The sequence below is a fragment of the Juglans microcarpa x Juglans regia genome, chromosome 8D (genome assembly GCF_004785595.1).
Source record: "Juglans microcarpa x Juglans regia isolate MS1-56 chromosome 8D, Jm3101_v1.0, whole genome shotgun sequence".
NCBI lineage: Eukaryota > Viridiplantae > Streptophyta > Magnoliopsida > Fagales > Juglandaceae > Juglans > Juglans microcarpa x Juglans regia.
This window is the reverse complement of record NC_054608.1, coordinates 34302014-34323219: the sequence shown is the minus strand read 5'-3', so window position 1 is coordinate 34323219 and position 21206 is coordinate 34302014. Positions and strand designations below refer to the sequence as shown.

General features: G+C 33.7%; 2 protein-coding genes and 1 long non-coding RNA gene across 4 annotated transcripts; 2 read left to right on the top strand and 1 right to left on the bottom strand.

Moving 5' to 3' along the window:
* The first annotated feature begins 3079 nt into the window (after nt 1-3079).
* On the top strand, nt 3080-7857 carry LOC121242459 (TMV resistance protein N-like). The gene is made up of 5 exons (XM_041140310.1): nt 3080-3579; nt 4168-5269; nt 5686-5961; nt 6054-7001; nt 7111-7857. The coding sequence occupies exons 1-5, from the start codon at nt 3080-3082 to the stop codon at nt 7771-7773; spliced, it is 3489 nt and encodes a 1162-aa protein (XP_040996244.1). The 3' UTR covers nt 7774-7857.
* A 2785-nt stretch (nt 7858-10642) lies between these two features.
* Nucleotides 10643-14913, top strand: LOC121243712 (glycerophosphodiester phosphodiesterase GDPDL6). The gene is made up of 10 exons (XM_041141850.1): nt 10643-10866; nt 11104-11215; nt 11464-11760; nt 12157-12266; nt 12409-12913; nt 13096-13137; nt 13253-13534; nt 13627-13760; nt 13918-14401; nt 14618-14913. Exons 1-10 carry the CDS (start codon nt 10831-10833, stop codon nt 14911-14913), a joined length of 2298 nt encoding a protein of 765 aa, XP_040997784.1. The 5' UTR covers nt 10643-10830.
* Nucleotides 11471-14804, bottom strand: LOC121243713. Of its 2 annotated transcripts, none has more exons than XR_005936234.1 (3): nt 14663-14804; nt 12490-14383; nt 11471-11582 (listed from the first exon to the last, which is right to left on the bottom strand). It is a non-coding gene; the product is annotated as an uncharacterized LOC121243713 (long non-coding RNA). The 2 variants fall into 2 exon arrangements; XR_005936235.1 differs by having other exon boundaries at nt 11480-11588.
* Nucleotides 14914-21206: the final 6293 nt, after the last annotated feature.

The window sequence follows — 21206 nt, the reverse complement described above, 5'->3', positions numbered from 1 at the left end:
GAGTATAAAAATTATTTTATTATTTTTTTAATATAATAATGAATGCGAGATAAATACACGTAGTGTATTGGAATAGAAAATACACATGAAGGTATAAAGAAAAAAAATTAAGAAATTATTGTAGGTATTTGATTAGAAAAATGAAAAATATGTAGCTCGATTCTCTAAATTGCAATATTGGTGTGAATGCTATTATCATTACGGTATCACCCATTCCTCTAATATTATATGAGAATAGTATTCCCCACTCTTCTAATATTATATATTTTGGTAATTTGGTTCGTCTGAGACGAGATGAGATAGTTTTAGATAAGTTAAATAAAATATTGTTAGAATATTATTTTTAATATTATTATTATTTTAAGATTTTAAAAAGTTGAATTGTTTATTATATTTTGTATAGAAATTTAAAAAAATTATAATAATGAGATGAAATGAGATAGGTTGAGAGTGTTTCTGTATCCAAATGGAGCTGACCATCACCTAGAAAATTTGCTATCATTGGTAATGTGGTTCAAGTTTCAGCCCTCCAAGTGTGTTTCCCTAATTTTTTCTATCAATGATTTAGCATAAAAATTAATTAAGATACCAATTAATGATTTGGCACAATCTAAATGCTTACTAACATGATTTAGCTGCTAATTAAAGGATGTTTCCATGTTCATTCCATGCATTCTGCCTTACACTTGATTACTTTTTCAAGATTTTGATATAATATAACAAGGTATTTACACTAAAATTACAGCTTTTGTTTTTTTAGGAACTGAGCAAAGATAGATATACAACCATATGATACATGGTTCATAAATTTCAAATAATTATTTCTTAGCTAATATTGTTAATTTGTTACTAAGATGTGCATATAATGCAATTGGTAGATTTGCCAAAACATGATCATGACCTGGTATACATGACTTGAATTCCAAAGCTTTTTATGAAGTTGAAAAGGCTATGAGATTGTTTTAAATCATAATGCTTGCCTTTTGGAATAGCTTACTTATTTATGCTTATAATGAACCAATGTTGCTTGATAACATAATACAATAATTAGAGACTTTACAAAAGTGTCAATGTTTATTGTTTAACACATTGATCTCCAAAACTTTGTTAAGCATCTTGATGTTATTTCCTTTTACCCTCCTTTATATTTATATTATTGATAAAAAACCTCACAAACTTTACTTGAGTAGAAAGAAGGATTAATAAGAGCTCTTTGTATATATATGAATGTTTCCAAAACTAATATATGAATAATGCTATTTAATATTAACCACATATAGAGGTGTAAATCGATCAGTCCGATCTAGTCCGGTCTGGGGGGCTGATGGGCTGAAGTTTTTAATCCATCATTTTTTTCGGACCGAACATTCATAGGGACCGGACTGGACTGGTCGCTATCGGTTCAGCCCAATTATTTTTTATTTTTTTATTTCACTATTCGATCGGTCCGGTCTGGTCCAGGGTGGAAAAACTCCACCTTGGCATTGGATCAAAAACTTTTGATCTTCTATTTCATGGATCGAGACCAACTGGTCTCAGTCTTGGTTCAGTCCGGTCAGTTTCTCCTATTCGAACCGACCAACTTTCAGCCCTAACCACATGGCACCACGTGATGGTGCCCAATAACAGTACTATATATTTATATATATATATATATATATATTTTTTTTTTTTAACAAGTAATTTTAGGCATAACTTAACTCTTCTAACTTTCTCCAAAATTTACTGAATTTAAACATTCCATTTTATTTTTTATTTAATAATTAATTACATTTATTATTTAAGAACTTGAAATCAAGGATTTCTATAATAGTGAATTCTTAACAAAAAATTTCGTCTTTTTATGGATCCTAAACTGAGAGGAACAAGTAATAATTGCACAAATATAGTAGACCAGGTTGGTTGATATTTTGGAATATTCTTTGATAATTAAACTTCTTTCCTTGTCACTTTCTAGATTGTTTCGTATAAAAAGATTTCCAGAAGGCCACAGCCTGATATCTCATAAACAAATTAATCTTAACAATTGCTACAAGAGTTTAAAACTTTTCTAGAAATTTTGTATAAAAGCTAATTTAAAAAAAAAAAAAATACATACGGTTATATGCTACTACAAAAGAAGTGAATATATGCTTGATTAATGTCAAATACAGTCTTAGGATGTGTCGCGCACTCATTTTGAAAAAAAAAAAAAAAAAAGAAAAAAAAAAGAGGTCTACCACTAAAGAAATAATGTTTTCACGTAAGTCTCAGATTTATTCACTTTTTTTAAAAAGAAAATGCGAAACTTATATATCTTAAAACTGTAAATACTATTTCTCTATATACTTTCATCCATCAGGCGGCTCCAAAAATTCCTTTTGAAAAAAATGAGTACAATTTCTCTATATGCTTTAAACTTTAAAAGCTGGAAAAACCTATATTTTTTCTTCATTAGCAGCATTTGAAGATGTTTCTTTATCTCATTCATTGTACAAAAGTCAAAACTTGGGAGAAACTTGTAAACAAGGTAGAATTTCATAGACAATCCATGCATGACATTTCAACTACTCTGGAAGTTGAAACTTCAAACATTTTCAAAGATGACTATTCCTTAATCGCGTTTCCATTATTAATTTGGTCTGAGAACTGCCCTAATTTATAATATTATTGTTTTTTTCTGACATTTTCAATTGCTCATCAACTCATGTTAAGGGTTCTGTTCCACATATAATACGCTTTGAATTGATCTCTAAATGTTTTACTAATTAATTTTATCGAGTAGTACTCATGACTTGAGAGGTCGTCAATGTTGGGTTTATGCTCCTTTGGAGTCAATGCCTAGTTGCTGTCACCCCCACCCCCCAGACATGGCCATTAGAACGGCTAGAAATTGATCTTGAGGCTCAACTGTTCAGTTGATCATTCAAAGAAGTTTACTTAATTTCCAAGAAGGACTTGCTCTCTGATCTTTGCTTCAACGCGTGTGATCGATCAACTTGTATTAATATTGTTCTTCCAAGGAGGGGCCGTTCTTCAATTCTCTCTTATCAGCAGTACTAATCATCCTTACATATACACAGGTACTTCTAAATATTCCATGGATCTCCAACGAGCGGCCTTTTCCTCTTCTTCAACCAATCCTGATCGATGCGTCTACGATGTATTCTTGAGTTTTAGAGGAAATGATACTCGCAACAACTTTACTGCACATCTACTCAATGCTTTACGTCTAAGAGGAATCGATACCTATGTAGACAATGAGATTCGAAGAGGAGAAGACATTTCATCGGCGCTTTCCAAAGCTATTGAAGATTCAAGGATTTCAATCATTATACTCTCTAAAAATTATGCATCATCCGCGTGGTGTTTGAACGAATTGATAAAGATCCTTGAATGTAAAGAAACAGAGCAGCAAATGATTCTCCCTATATTTTACCATATAGATCCATCGCAAGTACGAAATCAAAAGGGAAGTTTCAGAAAAGCATTCATTAAACATGAAAATAGGTTCAAAGATGACATGAAGAAGGTGAACAAATGGAAGGCAGGCCTAAAACAGGTGGCCAATCTGTCAGGGTTCCATTTAAAGAAAGAAAGGTATTTCTAACCACTCTTGTCCCTTTCATTCAAGATTTTTCTTCTAAATTCATTCTTATACATCTAATGACATGAATCCTCATTTATGTAACTTCTTTTGGCAACAATTGGATTTTAGGAAAGATGAAAAATTAATGCTCTTGATAAGTTCGATCTATGACAAGTAATTCCTGGGTCGAGAATGGAACCCAAGAAATTATTGATTTTAATATTAAATATAAGGCTAACATATGCAAGTATGCTTCGTTTGTTTTTGCAGATGAGATGAGTTGAGATGAAAGTTGAAAGTTGAATAAAATATTTTTAAAATATATTCTTTTTAATATTATTTTTATTTTAAGATTTGAAAAAGTTAAATTGTTTATTTTATTTTGCGTGAAAATTTGAAAAAATTGTAATGATTAGATAAGATGAGATGAGATGAGTTGAGATTAGTTGTGAAAACAAACGATGCTGAAAGTTGAGCATTTTGTTACCAAAAAAAGAAAAAAGAAAATCTTGTAATGGCTAGTTCATGTTCATATCTTTCAGTACTGTAAAATGTTTTTCCTCATAAAAGATTTGATCTCTTCTCTTTTGTATTGGTAGGGACGAATCTAAGTTTATCAATGAAATCATTCAATGGGTGAACTCAAGAGTAATAAATCTTTTGCATTTACACGTTGCCAAATATCAAGTTGGAATAGAGTCTTGTATACAAGAGATTGATTTGCTTCTAAATGTTGGAATGAATGACATATGCATGATAGGAATATTCGGAATCGGTGGAATTGGTAAGACAACTATAGCCAAAGCAATTTATAACTTGATTGCTTATCAATTTGAGGGTAGTTGTTTCCTTCCAAACGTTAAAGAAACTTCAACTCGAGAATGTGGTCTAGTTAAACTGCAAGAGACACTTCTTTCTAAGATCTTAGGAGATCCAAGTTTGACAGTTGACAGCGATGATCATGGAATCAGCATGATAAAGAAGATGCTTCGCTACAAAAAGGTTCTTTTAGTTCTCGATGATGTGGATCAATTGGAGCAATTAGAAAAATTAGCTGGACGACATGATTGGTTTGGTTCAGGAAGTAGAATCATCATAACAACAAGGGATCAAAGTTTATTATCTAATCATGGGGTTGCTTCAACATATAAGGTGAAGATATTGGACCACGATAAAGCTCTTCAACTCTTTAGTTGGCATGCCTTCAAAAGAAACAAGCCAATCGACGATTATGCCAAACTCACAGAACATGTAATACGATATGCTGGGGGCATTCCGTTAGTTTTAACAGTGCTAGGTTCGGATCTGAAGAATAAAAGTATATATCAATGGAAAAGTGCATTAGACAAGTACAAAAGATTTCCTAGCAAAAGAATTCAAGAAAAACTTAGAATAAGTTACGACGGATTGGATGATAATGAGAAGGCTATTTTTCTTGACATTGCATGCTTCTTTAAAGGAAAGCACATGGATGATGTTACTAAAATACTGGATAGTCGTGGCTACTTTTCAGATATTGGTATCAAAGTCCTCATAGACAAGTGTCTTATAACTATTGATTGGCATAACATCTTGGAGATGCATGACTTGTTACAAGATATGGGCAGAGAAATTGTTCGACAAGAATCGCCAGAAGAACCTGGTAAACGTAGTAGATTGTGGTTTCACGAAGATGTTCGTTATGTATTAGAAGAAGATACGGTAAGGGATGCATATAATCTTGTTTTTTCCTGTTAATATTATTTCTAAATACAAAGAATAAATACAACCATCATATATATATATATCCACAAATATCCTTTTTCCTAGTTCAATGATTGGTATATTTTTACTGAGTATCTTCCCTTCTGTGTTCATTAATAGTGAGAAGATTACAAGTAGATTTGGAAAAAATATCTACTTTGATATTTGAATATGGTTACTTGCTTTTTAGGCATTCCCATAGATTAGAAGAAACAAAAATCTAGATCTGAAATCATAAAACAGAAATGATAACATAAAAAGGCATGGATCATGAGAATATTATCTAAATAACAATTCTACCAATTGCTAACTATGCAGAATTTTTGTTTTCCTATATTTCTTCTAGCACACAGCTTGATACATTTTCTTGCTAGGCAACAAACAAAATTGAAGCCATATTGGTAGATTTGCCTAAACAAGACCCGATACGCTTGAGTTCCGAGGTCTTCACGAAGATGAAAAGGCTCAAATTGTTTATAAATCAAAATGGATGCTTCTCTGGAGGACCTAATTATCTCCCTAATGAGTTGAGAGTACTTGATTGGCCCGAATATCCTTTACAATCTTTGCCATCCAATTTTCGTGGAGAGAAACTCACTATTTTAAGAATGCATAGTAGCCCCATCAAGGAACTTGGGGAGGGATTCAAGGTACAGTTACTATTCATATATATATGCTTTTTCTTTGTATTATGTTTTGATCTTCCTACAACTAATGTATCTCTCAACATTTCTTTTAACAGAGTCATGAAAACTTAACAACCATGGATTTCTCTTACTGTAAATTCCTAACAAAAATCCCTGATCTTTCAAGAAGTCCAAATTTAAAAGAATTGACTCTCCGTCATTGTACAAATTTAGTTGAGGTTCATGATTATGTGGGGTTTCTTGATAAGCTTGAGAATATGAATCTTTTGGAATGCTCCAGCCTTAGGTGCTTTCCAACGAGTCTCAAGTTGAGATCTCTAAAATTGTTTGAACTTAAAGGTTGCTCAAGACTTGAGAAATTTCCTGAAATAGAGTGCAAGATGGAATGTTTAATAGACATTGGATTAGAGCACACTGGTATAAAAGAACTGCCTTCATCCATCAAGAATATCACTCGACTACGTTCTTTATATCTAAATGGCTGCAAAAACCTTGTACATCTCCCCACTAGCATTCATCAGTTGCAACATCTGCAGAATCTTTTGCTCAGTGATTGTTCAAAACTTGTAAGGATCGGACAGGAGGTGGCATCTATCGTGTCTGCAACGGAATATGAAATTTCCACAAATTCAAGCATATCTAATGATGACTGTTCTTCTATGGTGTTTCCATCACTAAGACTTTTGGAACTTGGATGCTGTGTCCTATCAGAATCAAGTTTATTGACAAGATTTAATTGCTCATCCTCATTGCGTGTGCTAAATCTATCAGGGAGTGATATAGTTATCATTCCAGCAAGCTTTAAACGATTTGTTGGATTGAGGAAGCTTTGGTTGGATGATTGCAAGCAACTACAAAGAATTTTAGGACTTCCACCAACTATAGAAGCGATATATGCTGGAGGATGCGTATCATTGGAAAGTTTTCCACAATTATTAGAGAAATTCCGATTTGTTGTATGTGAGTTACAAGTGCTATATTGGATTCGTTTGTCTGGATGCTACAAAATGCTCATGAATATTGGGAATCCTTCACTGTCTGAGGTCTCTCTCTCTCTCTCTCTCTCTCTCTCTCTCTCTCTGTCTGTGTGTGTGTGTGTGTCTTGCTTTATAGATTTCTTTGCTAAAACTTATGACATGATTCGTTTGACAGAGACATCTTGATCAGAGCAATACATTTAGCATTATATATCCGGGAGATCAAATTCCAGACTGGTTCAGCCATCGGAAGGAGATATCAAAAGGTAATTCATGTGAGATGAATATCAATGGGCCTTTCAATTGGAATGATATCAAAGGAGTTCTTTTATATGCTGTTTTTGAGCCCCCGAATCTGGTCCCTCTTGAACCAAATTTTTCATTTCGAGTTAGGATCAATGGTAGTATTGTCCCAAGGGGACAGTCACAGGCTCCTTGGCGTGAAGAACGAATATCTCATTTGATGGGATTAGATCACGTATGGCTACTTTACTTGATTATAGAACCCAATATCCTGAAGGGGAACAGTCTGAAATTTGAGTTTCAGATTTCTTCATATTCAACGATCTTTAAAAGTTGTGGAGCCCATATGGTGCCATTCAAGCATGAAGAGATCAGAGCCAATCCAGGCGTGCTCCATGATGATGCTGATCTCCACTTGGATATCCAACTTTCTAAGAGATTCCTTGACGATGATGATAATGATCATGATGGCAGCTTAGAAAAAAGTTTCTACCCACAAAAGAAAAGTCGTTCTTCTTCAACCTTGGAGATCGAGATTGCAGACTTGGAGGGTGACCATGATAATCTCAAGGAAGCTTTGGATTTAGAATGTTAGAAATATATTTGTCACATGGTTTGTTGCAGATAGCTGACCTCTGTCCAGTTTGTGCAAACTAGCTATTTCAGAACACAAAGCTCAAGTTTTCACATGGTATAGAGCTTTCTTGAACTCTGTGGTTCGCGTTTCCTATGGCTTCTTCATCAAGAACAGTTTCGATGTCTCAGCAAAGGATTCTAGGAATCCTTATTTTCTTCGTAATGGAGATAATCCAGGTCTTTGCAGGTTAGGCTCGTTTTCGACATTTGGAGTATCTCAAATAGTTTGATATAAGATGTTTTATTAGATTTTAGAAAATTATAGTCAAAAAATTGAATAAAATATTATAAAATTAAAAAATAATTTTTGAATATAATTTTTGTTTTGAAATTTGTAAAATTTATTGATTTTATATTTGAATAATGATTAAAAAAATATTAGATAAAAAAAATTAAAAAATTAAATTAAAAAATATTTTATATTTAAATGATGTCTTAGAAATTTATATATCATCTATGTGTCCAAATGTCTTGCGAAAATACAATCTTCATTTAATAACATCAAGCATTTTCTTTCTCTATCTCATCTCATATACAACCACGGTCTTTCAAAGTACCGTCCAATCGCCTGAACGTGGGTGTGAGTGAGGGAGGCTATGCTGCTGAAATCAAAGCCTTGGAGGAGAACAATACCTAGACCATGCCTTTACCAAAAGTTCAAACAAAATGACTCAAAATGGAGATCATCAACTACATATATTGCTGTGTTTGGTTGTTGAAATTAATCTAATTCATTTTAAACTAATCATTGATAGGATTCATTACTTTTTCAACTTCTTATAAAAAAGTTAAACAATTCATCTCAACCTACTTCATGCATTTAAACAAATATCTCAATTTATTTACATTCAAATACAACTCAATAAGATCTACAAAACACTACTATTCACAGATTATTTGAAATCACTTCAACAGCCAAACGCATAAACAAAAAATAGCTAAAACTACTCACCCTACTCTCTTTTATACCTCGTCATTTGGGACCAGGAGTCTAGGACCCCCAGGCTCTTGCCTCGCCATCTTTTGAAAGGGTTTGTATTGGATGTTGAGATAATTTCATATGATCTGAGTTGATATGTGAATAGTAACATTTTGTGGATCCCATTAAAATATGGTTAAATATAAATAGATTGATATATATATATATAAATGTATAAAGTAAATTGAGATAAATTTAATATTTTTATAGAAAGTTGAGAAAATAATAAATTTTATCAATAATTAATTTAAAATGGGTTGAGATCCCTCAAACAAAAATTAAGCTTTCAAGTCTTCGTCTGAAGAGTTAGTCCTCTTTTAAAAGCAAAAAGCTGGTTGAAGTCTGGCTTTCCTATTCTCCTAAATCCTAATTTACACGTACATAGTTATTATGGTTGGATGCTATTATTTTCCTTTAGCAGTTTGACTCTTTTGCAAGCTAGTTTCACTTTCATTTGATGATTTTCTTTTTTTCCCGTATCTCTGTTATTTTGTGTGTAGTGTAAACTACTAGCACACAGTACAAAACTCTACTATGCTTTTAAGTATTTTGGGTAGATTTGTTAGGCTTTTCTTCTTGTGGAGTTTGGTTGTGTTTGCAGCTGTCTGGTTTGATGACCTGACTTAACAAAGATTTGTTGTAATTTTTTATGAATTTTTAAGAAGACTTTGGCCATGGAGCGAATACTAGGGTTGATAGGCCAAGTCAAAGCAATCATGAGCAAGCCTCGCGGGATCCAGGGGCAAAGTCTTCGAGAAAGATTTTTTACCCGTTTTGGCTCATAATCCAACCTGATCCACTAATTAAGATTTATTATATATTATATTAAATCCATGTATGACCATCACGTCGTATATGATTGATTCTGTTCTTTATTTTACTTTTTCTCTAATAAAATTTTTAGGATAATTTTTTTTTGTTTTTAATCCTAAATATTTCTCCCAATGTATTGCATTTACTCATTCTTTAAATCTCTATGCTCGCTTCTTTATGTCATTACTAGTGTGGATTCTTAATGTAGCCATTTAGTGCGTCAAAAATAGAGTTATTAATGTAAAAGAAAAGGTCTTCCTTGTCATACGTTTTGGCTACTCTCATTGAATGAGATTTTGTTTTTTGGTTCAACGAGTTTCACCGGCTGCTAGCAATCTTTCTCAACATTCCTTAAGGTTCGGTTTAGATACACAAAATCATCTCATCTCGTAATTTTTTCAAACTCTTACATAAAATATAATAAATAATTTAATTTTTTTAAATTCTAAAATAAAAATTATATTAAAAAATTATATTCTTATAATATTTTATTCAACTTTTAACAAAACATTTCATCTCATCTGAGTTGCGTAACCAAACGAGACCTAAGTTTTGTGCTGAACAAATACATCATTTTAAGGTTTCGTTTGGATTCAGAAAGTGTTTCATCTCACCTCATCTTATATCATCTTATCATTACAACTTTTCTAATTTTTCACACAAAATATAATAAATAATTCAAAATTTTTAAACCTCAATTCAAAATTTTCAAATCTCAAAACAATAATAGTATTAAAAAATATTATTCTAATAATTTTTTTTTTAAACTTTAATCTTTTATCTAAAATCATCTCATCTTATCTTTGAATTCAAACCAGTCATTGTAAAATGAGGAGGATTCTGTTTCAGAACTTAATTTGGCATGATTTATTATTACATCCGGAACCTCTGCCAACTATATTTCCTCAATTTTCGAAACAGCACAGCATCTATGTGAATGGTTTGGTTTGGTTCTTACAAAACAACCTTGTATCTAGAAAGGAGGAACAAGAATAGCAAATTTAATAAGGACTTCAAACTCCAAAGCTAAAACAGTTTTTCCTTTGTGATAGAGAATACTGGTCAATTATTTATGCTGGAAATTTGTACGGCAGTCATAAAAAAATAAAAATAAAAAAATAAGAGAGATATTTTGGGGTTAATCCAATCGTATTCATTACCTCCATCAGTCTTCTCCTTTCCATTACATTCCCTTGACAGTTTTCACCTGAAACTTGAGAGGGAATGTTTTGTGTCCCCCACATAACCTGCAAGATGCAGGTAAGTTATATGGTAATTTTTTAAAAACGGATGTTAAATGTAATGAGATAGTAATTTCATGTCATTTTAGTTTTAACTGAAAAATTTATTCACCCATGTTGTGAAAGAAAAGTAGGCAAAAAAATCCCCCAAAACATTTATTTTTAAGTTTTAGTACATGGATCATGTTCTAGTTTTGTTTTCTCCTATTAGGTTGTTCCTTAAGATGACCAACTGTAACTCTTGAATTCATGACAGCATCAGAAGAAGATGATCAGGTGCTTGCTTTTCATTTCTTTGTTGATCCATTCAACTTTAGGGAAGAAATCTGCAGTGGCTCCACCATCACAGAAATGGCTGACATTAAATGGTAAATATTATTTTTTTTTATTAATTAAAGTTTATCAGTTTTTGGAGCCATATTGAAAAGAAAGGTACATTTTAATTCTACGAAAGAAAAAAAGGTTGGATAATTTGTATGAATGGGATCAAAGTAGTAAGTTCCAAGATCTGGATTTCTTTCAAAGGAAGAAGCTCAAATTCATCACTGGCAATGGATTTAATCTTTTATTTCAGTATATTGAAAGATAGATTATGTGATGTTATACTTGATTGCAGGTAAACAGCCACTTGTAATAGCCCGAGGCGGGTTCTCGGGGCTGTTTCCTGAGTCGAGCTCATTTGCGAATCAAATGGCACAGTCTTTGAGTCTGCAAGATACAGCTTTGTTCTGCAATCTGCAACTAACAAAAGATGGCATTGGTATATGCCTCTCTGATATTAGGCTTGATAATTCAACCAATATAGCACTTGTATATCCAAAGGGGCAAAAGACCTACGATGTAAATGGAAAGCAAGTTCATGGGTGGTTTGCTCTGGATTACACAATCGATCAGCTATTCAACAATGTATCATGTAAGTCTCAAACACCTTGTCTTTCTTCTATATCTTGCTATGTTACATTAATGAACCGGATTTAGACCTCTGGTACACATCTTTTCTTTTCAAGAACCAACTTATTTAGAAAATCCAATCTCGAATTAGAGAGTTAAGTTTTTTCGAACAATTTGTTTTGCATGGCTTTCTTAAATAAGTTTTTGAAACAATAACATAAATGGTAGGAATATATCATATTTTCAATTGGAAAGCAAGCATGGTTGTTGTGCACATCATTCATCATATAAATGCAGAAGCACAGCCATATATTACATGATGAATCAATTTGCTGTGATAACATGTACGCAGATGTTTAAAAAACTTGTGCAGGAAACAACTTAATCACTATTTGCTTTGTTATGATCTTCATAACAGTGACCCAGGGAATACTCTCTCGACCAAGTTTGTTCGATTTACAGTCACCTATATCCACCATTGAAGATGTAACAGGCATTAAGCCAGCCCAATTTTGGTTGAATGTTCAGGTCTCTCTCTCTCTCTCTCCCTCTCTCTGAGCTAATTATTGATAATCGATTAAGCAGAGTTCGTTTGCCTCAAAAAGTGCTTCCATCTTCTTCACAAGCATCATTCTTATTTTCTAAGATCGCTTTGGTGTGTGGTATGCAGTATGATTCATTCTACAACCAACACAAACACAGCCCGGCATCATTCGTTGAAAAGGCAATGAGACTTATGGGTATCAATTACCTTTCATCTCCTGAGATCGGTTTCTTGAAGAGCATGAATGGGAAAGTGAACAAAGCCAAGACAAAGCTCATCCTCCAGGTCCTCACTGCGGATGAGATTGAACCCACAACCAATAAAAACTACGGTTCCCTGCTGCAGGATCTTGCATCAATCAAGTCATTTGCATCTGGAATCCTTGTCCCCAAAGAATACATATGGCCAGTACAGGCAAACAAATATTTGGGGGAAGCTCCTACTAGCCTAGTAGCTGATGCTCACAAACAAGGACTAGAAGTATATGCTTCTGGTTTTGCAAATGATCTTCTTGGAAGCTATAATTATAGTTATGATCCTACAAACGAATACCTTCAGTTTGTTGATAATTCCGAGTTCTCTGTTGATGGGGTGCTTACAGACTTCTCTCCTACAGCATCAGAAGCCATTGGTGAGATCACCTGACTGTCATGCCTTCTCGATATTTCCCTTGAGATTTCATGTAATGTGTCTTGCAACCCCAATTAAAAATGAAAATACACTGATGGGAATCTAAAGAGCAAGTACATAACTTGGTACTTGAATGGTTCTCTGAGTTATGGTCTGACCCTGCGTTGCTCTTTCTTGGTGCAGGATGCTTTGCAAATAACAAGAACGTCAGCAAGCCCGTCAAAGGTATGTATATTAGATCTTTTCAAGAGTGCTGATATGAGAACTTTAAAGGTTCAAGATATGTTCAAGAAATGAAGGAAAAGCTTTAGTTGTCAACAACAATTTTGTGCGTTTTCAGGGAAAGCTTTAATTATCACCAAAAATGGAGCAAGTGGGATTTATCCTGGCTGCACTGATCTTGCTTATCAGCAAGCAGTAAATGATGGTGCAGACATAATAGACTGCTCAGTTCAGATGTCAAAAGATGGAGTGGCCTTCTGCTCGGATACAGCTGACCTCATCGGAGATACAACTGCAATGACTACTTTCATTTCTAGGTCTATCACTGTACCAGAAATTCAATCCAAGGCCGGAGTCTTTTCATTCGATCTTACATGGAGCGAGATTCAAACCTTGAAGCGTAAACCTCTTCAAAACTTCTCCATACACTTCAAAAAATGCAGGTTTCATAAGCTTTAAATCCTACTTATACCTAAAACTTACACATTGCAGCACAAATCACGAGTGTGTACCAGGACTTCCAGAGAAACCCAGCATACAAGAATGCTGGTAAGTTTACTACCCTTCCCGAATTTCTGGAGTTAGCTAAAGCAAAGGCAGTTTCTGGAGTTTTGATCAATATTCAGGTACGTTTCAACTCTGCTATAACGATATTTGTCTTTATAAAACATCGTTGTTCATAATATCAATTCATTCCAATCCAAATCCAGACGTTACAAAGAAACTCCTCCTTCACGTTTAAACTCCAAAGTTCGTGCATTGACAAACATATTTCCTTCTCAGAATGCTGCCTACCTAGCATCAAAGAAGGGGCTTGACATTGTCGGTGCTGTTAACACTGCCTTGAGCAATGCCACCTTCGACAAGCAATCCACTCAGCAAGTCTTGATACAATCCGATGACACTTCAGTGTTGTCCAAGTTTATGAATGTCCCAACCTACAAAAGAGTACTGTTGATTGAAGAGAAGATAGGTGATGCACCAAAACAGCCAGTGGAGGAAATCAAGAAGTTTGCTGATGCAGTTGCCATCACAAGGTCATCCATCATTCAGATTAATGATTTCTTCACCACGGCTATGACAAATGTTGTTGCGGAATTTCAGAAAGCCAATGTCTCGGTGTATGTCTACGTCCTTAGGAACGAGTACATCACACTGGCATTTGACTATTTCTCAGACCCTATTATGGAGATTGCTACTTTTGTTGATGGAGTTGGAGTCGACGGGATCATAACTGAATATCCAGGAACTGCAAGCAAGTACATCAGTAAGTGTTACATTTCCAACCTTGAATTACTACTGTTAGACATTGAAATTCATTTCAGATATACTCAAAATGGGGAATTTCTTCATGTTATAATACTCTAGTGCATCATATACTTTTCCCCAGACACATCTTTTACAGATTTTTTTCAGTTGTTCAGTTCAAAAGATGATGTATGCAATAAAATGCTTCACGATTTGCTATTTTCTGGTACTACAGGGAGCCCATGTACCAATACAGATAAACCCCAATACAACATCTTACCAGCTCAAGCAGGTTCTCTACTTTCCTTGGTTCCTCCTGAAGTACAGCCACCAGCAGCAGCCCCTCTTCCGCCCCTCGAGGCCTCAGACGTTGTGGACCCACCTCTTCCTCCTGTGGCCAAAGACACTGCTGCTGCTACTCCTGCTCCTGCAACACCTACTGTAGCACCTTCAAGTGCACCAGCAAATGTTACCAGCGTGTGTCTCTCTCTGGTCTCAATCGTGGTCCTTGCTTTGTTTATGGGATACTAAGACGATGGATCAAGTATAATCTGGCATTGTTTGTCCCTGCTGCCTCTTGACTTTCACTTTCTCCTAACTATTTTTCCTTTTTTTTTTAACTCGTGAGTCTGCATTGTGTAGTAGACATTGACAAATAGCTTGCATATCATTAAAAAGATTTTATTCGAGTGGCATATTTATATCGATTATGATTCGCTGTAGACTGTAATTTCTCCTCCTGACTTTCAAACACTGTAAACAAACATGGGGATTCATACCCAACAGAGTCAAAAGCTTTTTTCTTTTCCTCCCTTTACTGTGATCGTCACATCTGAAGTTGTATCGATTACTCCGCCCACACAATTTCTCATTCCATAGCCCCATTGGAATTTAATGTCATTGATATCTTCAAAACTAGATATTTACCGGAAAGAAAACATTTTAGAGATGTACACATCCCATTCCAATCCAAAGTACATTACTAGATCTCGCATGTCTCACAGCCCATAGGGAAAGACGATCCCATATGACATAAAATGCCTCATGAAGACAACAAGATGAGGTAAAAATCAAATCTTTACACGGATTTTATGACTGGACAATGTGGGAAACAGTTGCAAAAACAGTTGAAAATAATACCCATTTCTGAAGTCATGCACTTCACAGCTCCACTTACTGTCTTCCTCGAATAGCATTGTACTAACTTTTTTTTTCTTTGATAACTAAAATGAAATGCATTCGACATAACCATGTCGTCAAGATTAATAAAGCTCTCTGTCATGCTTTAGATTTTAAAAATTAATCATTACCATTTTTAACTCATTATTGGAGATGTAAAAGCCGCCTCCATGGCCAGCTCTGATGGAAAATCATTGAAGTTGGTTGGATAACTGAAAGCATCTCTCCATTCAGTTACCGCTAATAATTTGTACAGATTACGGAAGAAACAAAAAAAAAGTCTTTAAACTGAAAAGAAAAGATTTAATATTCAATCTATCTATAAAAAGAACTGGATGAAAAGAGAGAGCGAGGCTCAGATTCGACTTTCTTCAGACAAAGGAGAAAGGGCAGTGCATCCCCGGCCATGGCTGCAACAAAGAGCTGCCTGTGAAAAAAGGCCATTATAGCCATTTGACACAGGACACTCGGAGTCGCCCCGCCAAGAAACGGGTCAGTCCATTCCCAGTGTCTGATTCACAAGCAGAAACATCATCACCGCCTCATAACTTCGCTTGCAAATGCAGAGACAGACAGATAGACAGAGACAGAGACAGAGTGGAGGGCAGGTTTGGCAATTAAGAAAATCATCGGCTCCGCAGTCATTCAGAGAGTGGCGAACGCCCGCCGGGCGGCCTCCCCGAGAGCAGAGCCTCATTCTTAAACTAATGAGATTGACCCTAAGAGTGCTCCACGGACCTCTGTTTATAGGACCCATCTTTTCCCACTATCTTCGTTCTGTTCCATGTTTACCCTTCTTCCTTGTTCATCCTCCCAACTCCAAAGAGCGTTGCTTTGGGTTGAGCACAGCTCTCTATTTGTTTTGAAATAAATATAAAATACCAAATATTCAATTGAGATAGATGTTCTGGTATGTGCCAAGAAGTATATAAATGATAAACACTTCGTTTTTTTTTATATATATATAGGTTTCGGAATCAAATTTTTATACCAGACCAACAGGCTCTTGATATGTTAAACACATTGTTAAAGAGCATAAATATCATTTATTCAAAATTCAGGATTATTGAATGTTAATTTTGTAACCCCGTATTTTTAGTATATTTTTAATTGAATGATTATTTGTTATTAATTTAAAAATTAATTCTCTTGTTTTAAATTTTCAGATTTTAGTGGATTTATTTTTATGATTTTTAATTTGTAAAAATTAAATTTGACATGTTTCCTTAATATTAATTATTGTTATGCATTTAAATTTCTTTTCATATTAAATTAACTTGTTTTTAGATTTAATTATTTATTTTCATTTTAATCACTACGTTTGAATTATTTTATTTTACTTGCTATTTTGAAATCGTTTCCGTTTGATCATTTTTGTAACCCAAGATGTGAGGATTGGACCTTATTTCTTTCCCTCACCTTTTCTTTTCCTCTTTTTCTTTTCTTCCTTTTTTTCTTTTCTCCTCATTTTTTTCTTCTCCCTTGCTTTCCCGTGCGACGCGAGCCTCCCTCTCTCTCCCGTGCGATGCTTCTCCTCCACCCAGCCCGCCGCCGTGCGCCACCGTCCGGCGACACCGCCCAGCCCACGACCTTCCACACCCACTGGCGACCTCCCCCTCCGGTTTTCAGCTTCTCACTTGTCGCCATTCTCCTCCACGCACGGCTTGAAGCCGTGGCATTCTCTTCGCTCCAGCGCCGCCGTCGCGCCACCTCCGGCCATCATTTCTTCACCACTTCATCCTCGACCTCCTAGCAACCCAATGCACCTAACCCGAGCTCCGATCTGCTACCGGTAAAGCACATCCAACTTCATTTCCACTTTGGGTATTTTTGCACTTCAATCACCCTCTACGCCGCCACCCATGGCAAACCACCATCACCACTAGCTTCACTGACATCCTTAAACCCTACCCTATTAATTTCGGGTCCTGGTTTGTCCCTGTTCAAAAGTGAGTTTTTGAGACCCACGGCCATAGTGCATTTTATACTGTTCTATTGCTGTGCCGCCACTTCTAACACCTCCGTGATCTTTCAAAAATTATATTATGACATTGTAAGTATTTTTCCAAAGAATTTTTGAGATTTAAATGTATTTTTGTACTAACTTATATTTACTGTGAATTGGTTGGTTGTGCCGGATTGAGTCCGAAGAGTAAGGAAGTCGATTGGATTGGATGATGGAGTTGTTGATGTGATTTGGTTTATGCTATGAGATTTGTTGGTTGTTTCGAGTTTAAATATTAGTGTTTTGAGTTTGACGTTGGTTACGGTGGATATTGATGATTTTAGAAAGTAGTGATATATTTTGGAATTATGAAGGTTTTAAGTTTTGAGGAATTAAAATAGGTTATTTTAGAAGTTTAGGGTTAAATATTGAAATATGTGATTGATTGGAAACTTGCAAAAATTACGTGATTATTTTATAGGTGACGATTTATAGTCGACTCGACATTTTTGAGGAAAATTCTAGAAAAGTTAAGAATTCCAGGTAAGCGAAGTTCTTATGCTAGACCTTATACGAATTAGTGAGACTGAGGTTGACTTTCTGAAAACTTTGCATATTTTTGTGATGAAATGAGAACTTGGGAAAAACCAACCTCGGTCACTTATTTGCATTACTCATGAAATTTGTATGAAAAATAGAAAATATTTTCTAACATGCATTGTGTAGACATGAGCTAAATTTTGTCATATTGTCTCTGAAATCTGAAAAAGAGTGATATTGAGAATCTGAAAAATTGTGCATTTATTTGGAAAGATGCTCCGGCATTTATTTTCAGTATGTGAGAATGATCTGATTATATTTTGGTACTCTGTTTTATTTTGATATGGCATATAAAAACCTTTGGCATGGTGTACTGATTTTTGTATCTGACTCTGTCTCTACTCTGATCTGCTCTGTTTAGGTTGGTACCAGCTTCTCTGTCTCTGAGTGCACCCACTTTGGAAACAAAGTAGTTTTATTGTGGTCTTTCCTGTGTGCACACTCGGGGCTCCGAGAAGAATAAGGAAAAGATTTCACCTCTGTCTTTGCCCAGTTTGGCCACTGGGGATAGCACAACCCTACCACGGGGATGAAACATGATCTCTACTTTGTAAGATGCTCTGTTTTGATATGATGATGACGCTCAGATTATGTTATGCTAAAGTGTTTTTGAATATGAAATGGATCTTTAAATATGAACATTTGACTCTTTTGGAGTATGAAAAGATTGAAAAGTCGCTCTAATTTTCTGATAACATGTTTCTGAGATCTGCATATAAAAATATAATGTTTTGTTTATGCATACTGAACTTTCTGAAAAGGCTCATGCTTGCACACTAGTATATGTTCTCTGCTTACTGAGTTGTTGATAACTCACCCTCTCTTATCTCCAATATTTTCAGATGATTAGAATATTTCAGTTGAGGATCAAGAATATGGAGCATAGGTAAGATGAGTTAAGAATAGTGGTTTAAGCATAGGAGGTTCACATGAGTATTGAGGATTTTGTTATTCAGTAAGTTTGTTGCGTTCAGATGATATGAATTGTTGGAAGGTTGATGTTTTTATTAACACTTTGTATTGTCTTGGATTAATTATACTGAAGTATTTGATGTGAATTAATGAGTAGTTTGTGAGATAGAGAAAAATTTGATTATGTACTATGTAGATGGAAAATGATTTTTAACGACATGAGTTAACTCTCCGGACCTTCAGAGACGAGGCGTTACAAATTTAGTTAAACTTTCAACTATTAGGATCATAACATTTTATCATGCTTTCGAATTTGACGTCCACAATAGCCTGTTCTATCAACACTAATCTAGTGATAGCATTTTTTCTTTTTGATGATTTTACTTATCTATCAATATTTAATGACTTAACAAAATGTTCATACATAATATCAAAATATTTTAATCTAATTTATAGATCGTCCGTTTCGTAACTTAAACTCGTGACATGATTATTATTCTAATACCAATTATTAAATACTACCAAAAATCTCAAGAATACTAAAAAAAGCTTTTAGAATACTGATTTAGTTAAATCTTTTTCGCTTCTCATCATAGCAATAAAACAAACAGATGACACGAGGAACAAAATCATGGCAACAGCTAAAGTATAGAAAATCTGTCCAAGAAACCTGATCCATTTTTCAGGAGATAAAACCGAGGATAGTGGAGTACACTCTTTTGCTCATTTAAAACCATCTTCGAGGACTGAGAGTTTAATTGATGGTATTAGAAAAATCAATGTGCTTATGTGTTAAAGCATGTTTTAGGTACTGAGCTAGTAAAAAACTGTGAAACTACACAGAACATTGCCATTCCTTCCCTCCATATAATTGCTCTGTACCTCCTCTAACTATCTGCTTTAGGAAAAAGCTTCTTTATCCATTTGATTTGTATTTTGACCGCTTGTATTTTTTATTTTATTTTTTATTATTTTTTACTTAATAATTAAAAAAATAATTTTAAATATATTGATATATTTTTTTTTATTTTTTTAAAAAATAAAAATATATTAAAAAATTTAAAAAAAAATAGATTAGCGTCCAACAATAAATACTGACAGTCAGAGTAGCATTACCCTCTGCTTTATGCATTCAACTTTTGCTCACAAACAAAGAACAAGGCAGGTGAAACTATTAATTGATTATTAACTTATTTATAATATTTTAATGACAAAATAATTATAAAGATAAATTTATAAATAATTATATTTTTATACGATATATTAAATTATAAAATTATTTTTATTATAAAATAAATCAAATAAATTCTATAAAATTATATCAATTTATAAATTTATAAAATCTCAGTATTAATTTTCCTTTTTAAAATATTAAAATCCAACAAACAAAGACATCTTTTTTGTGCCAACAGCAATTAAAAAACTCAAATCGGCCAGTTGTTTTTCTCATTACCAGAAAACATTATGGCTAGTTGGATATTAAATTGAGATAGAAAATATTTCATCTCATCTAATCATTATAATTTTTAATATAAAATAAAATAAATAATTCAATTTTTTTAAATTTTAATATAAAAATAATATTAAAAAATATATTTTAATAATATTTTCTTTAATTTTTTAATTTTAATCTCATCTCATTTTTAAAAATTTGAATTGAAATAATAAAATATTATTTTTTAATATTATTATTATTTAAAAATTTAAAAAAAATATACCGAGATAGATTTGATAAACCAAACATCGCCGGTTCTCTGTTTTTATCTTCTTTTTTTAAAAATTGGTTTTGAGATTTTTTTCTTCTTTGTCATTTTTTTAACTCGAGGTTTTCAAAAGAAACTCAAAGGAGTAAGCAAAATACAAGAAGACTCTTTAACAGTTCAATTTCCAATGTCATGGATAATTAAATGATACCAACCATTAAACCCTGCTTAAGTTCTTTTTGTCTGGGGATAATTTCCAAGTATTTTCTTTTATTTTTTAAGAAATTCAAAGGAAAAACTCAAATTGCATGGAGGAAGGAGCTTCCTTAATCACTAACAAGTTTTGTTTTGTTTTCTAATCTCATTAATTATTAATTTTTACAAAAAAATAAAAAATAAATAAAAGATTCTATCATTTAGCACTGAAGCTGTTTTTGGTTGACAAAAATCGGTGAGAAAAGTTAAAACCCTACATACAAAACAGA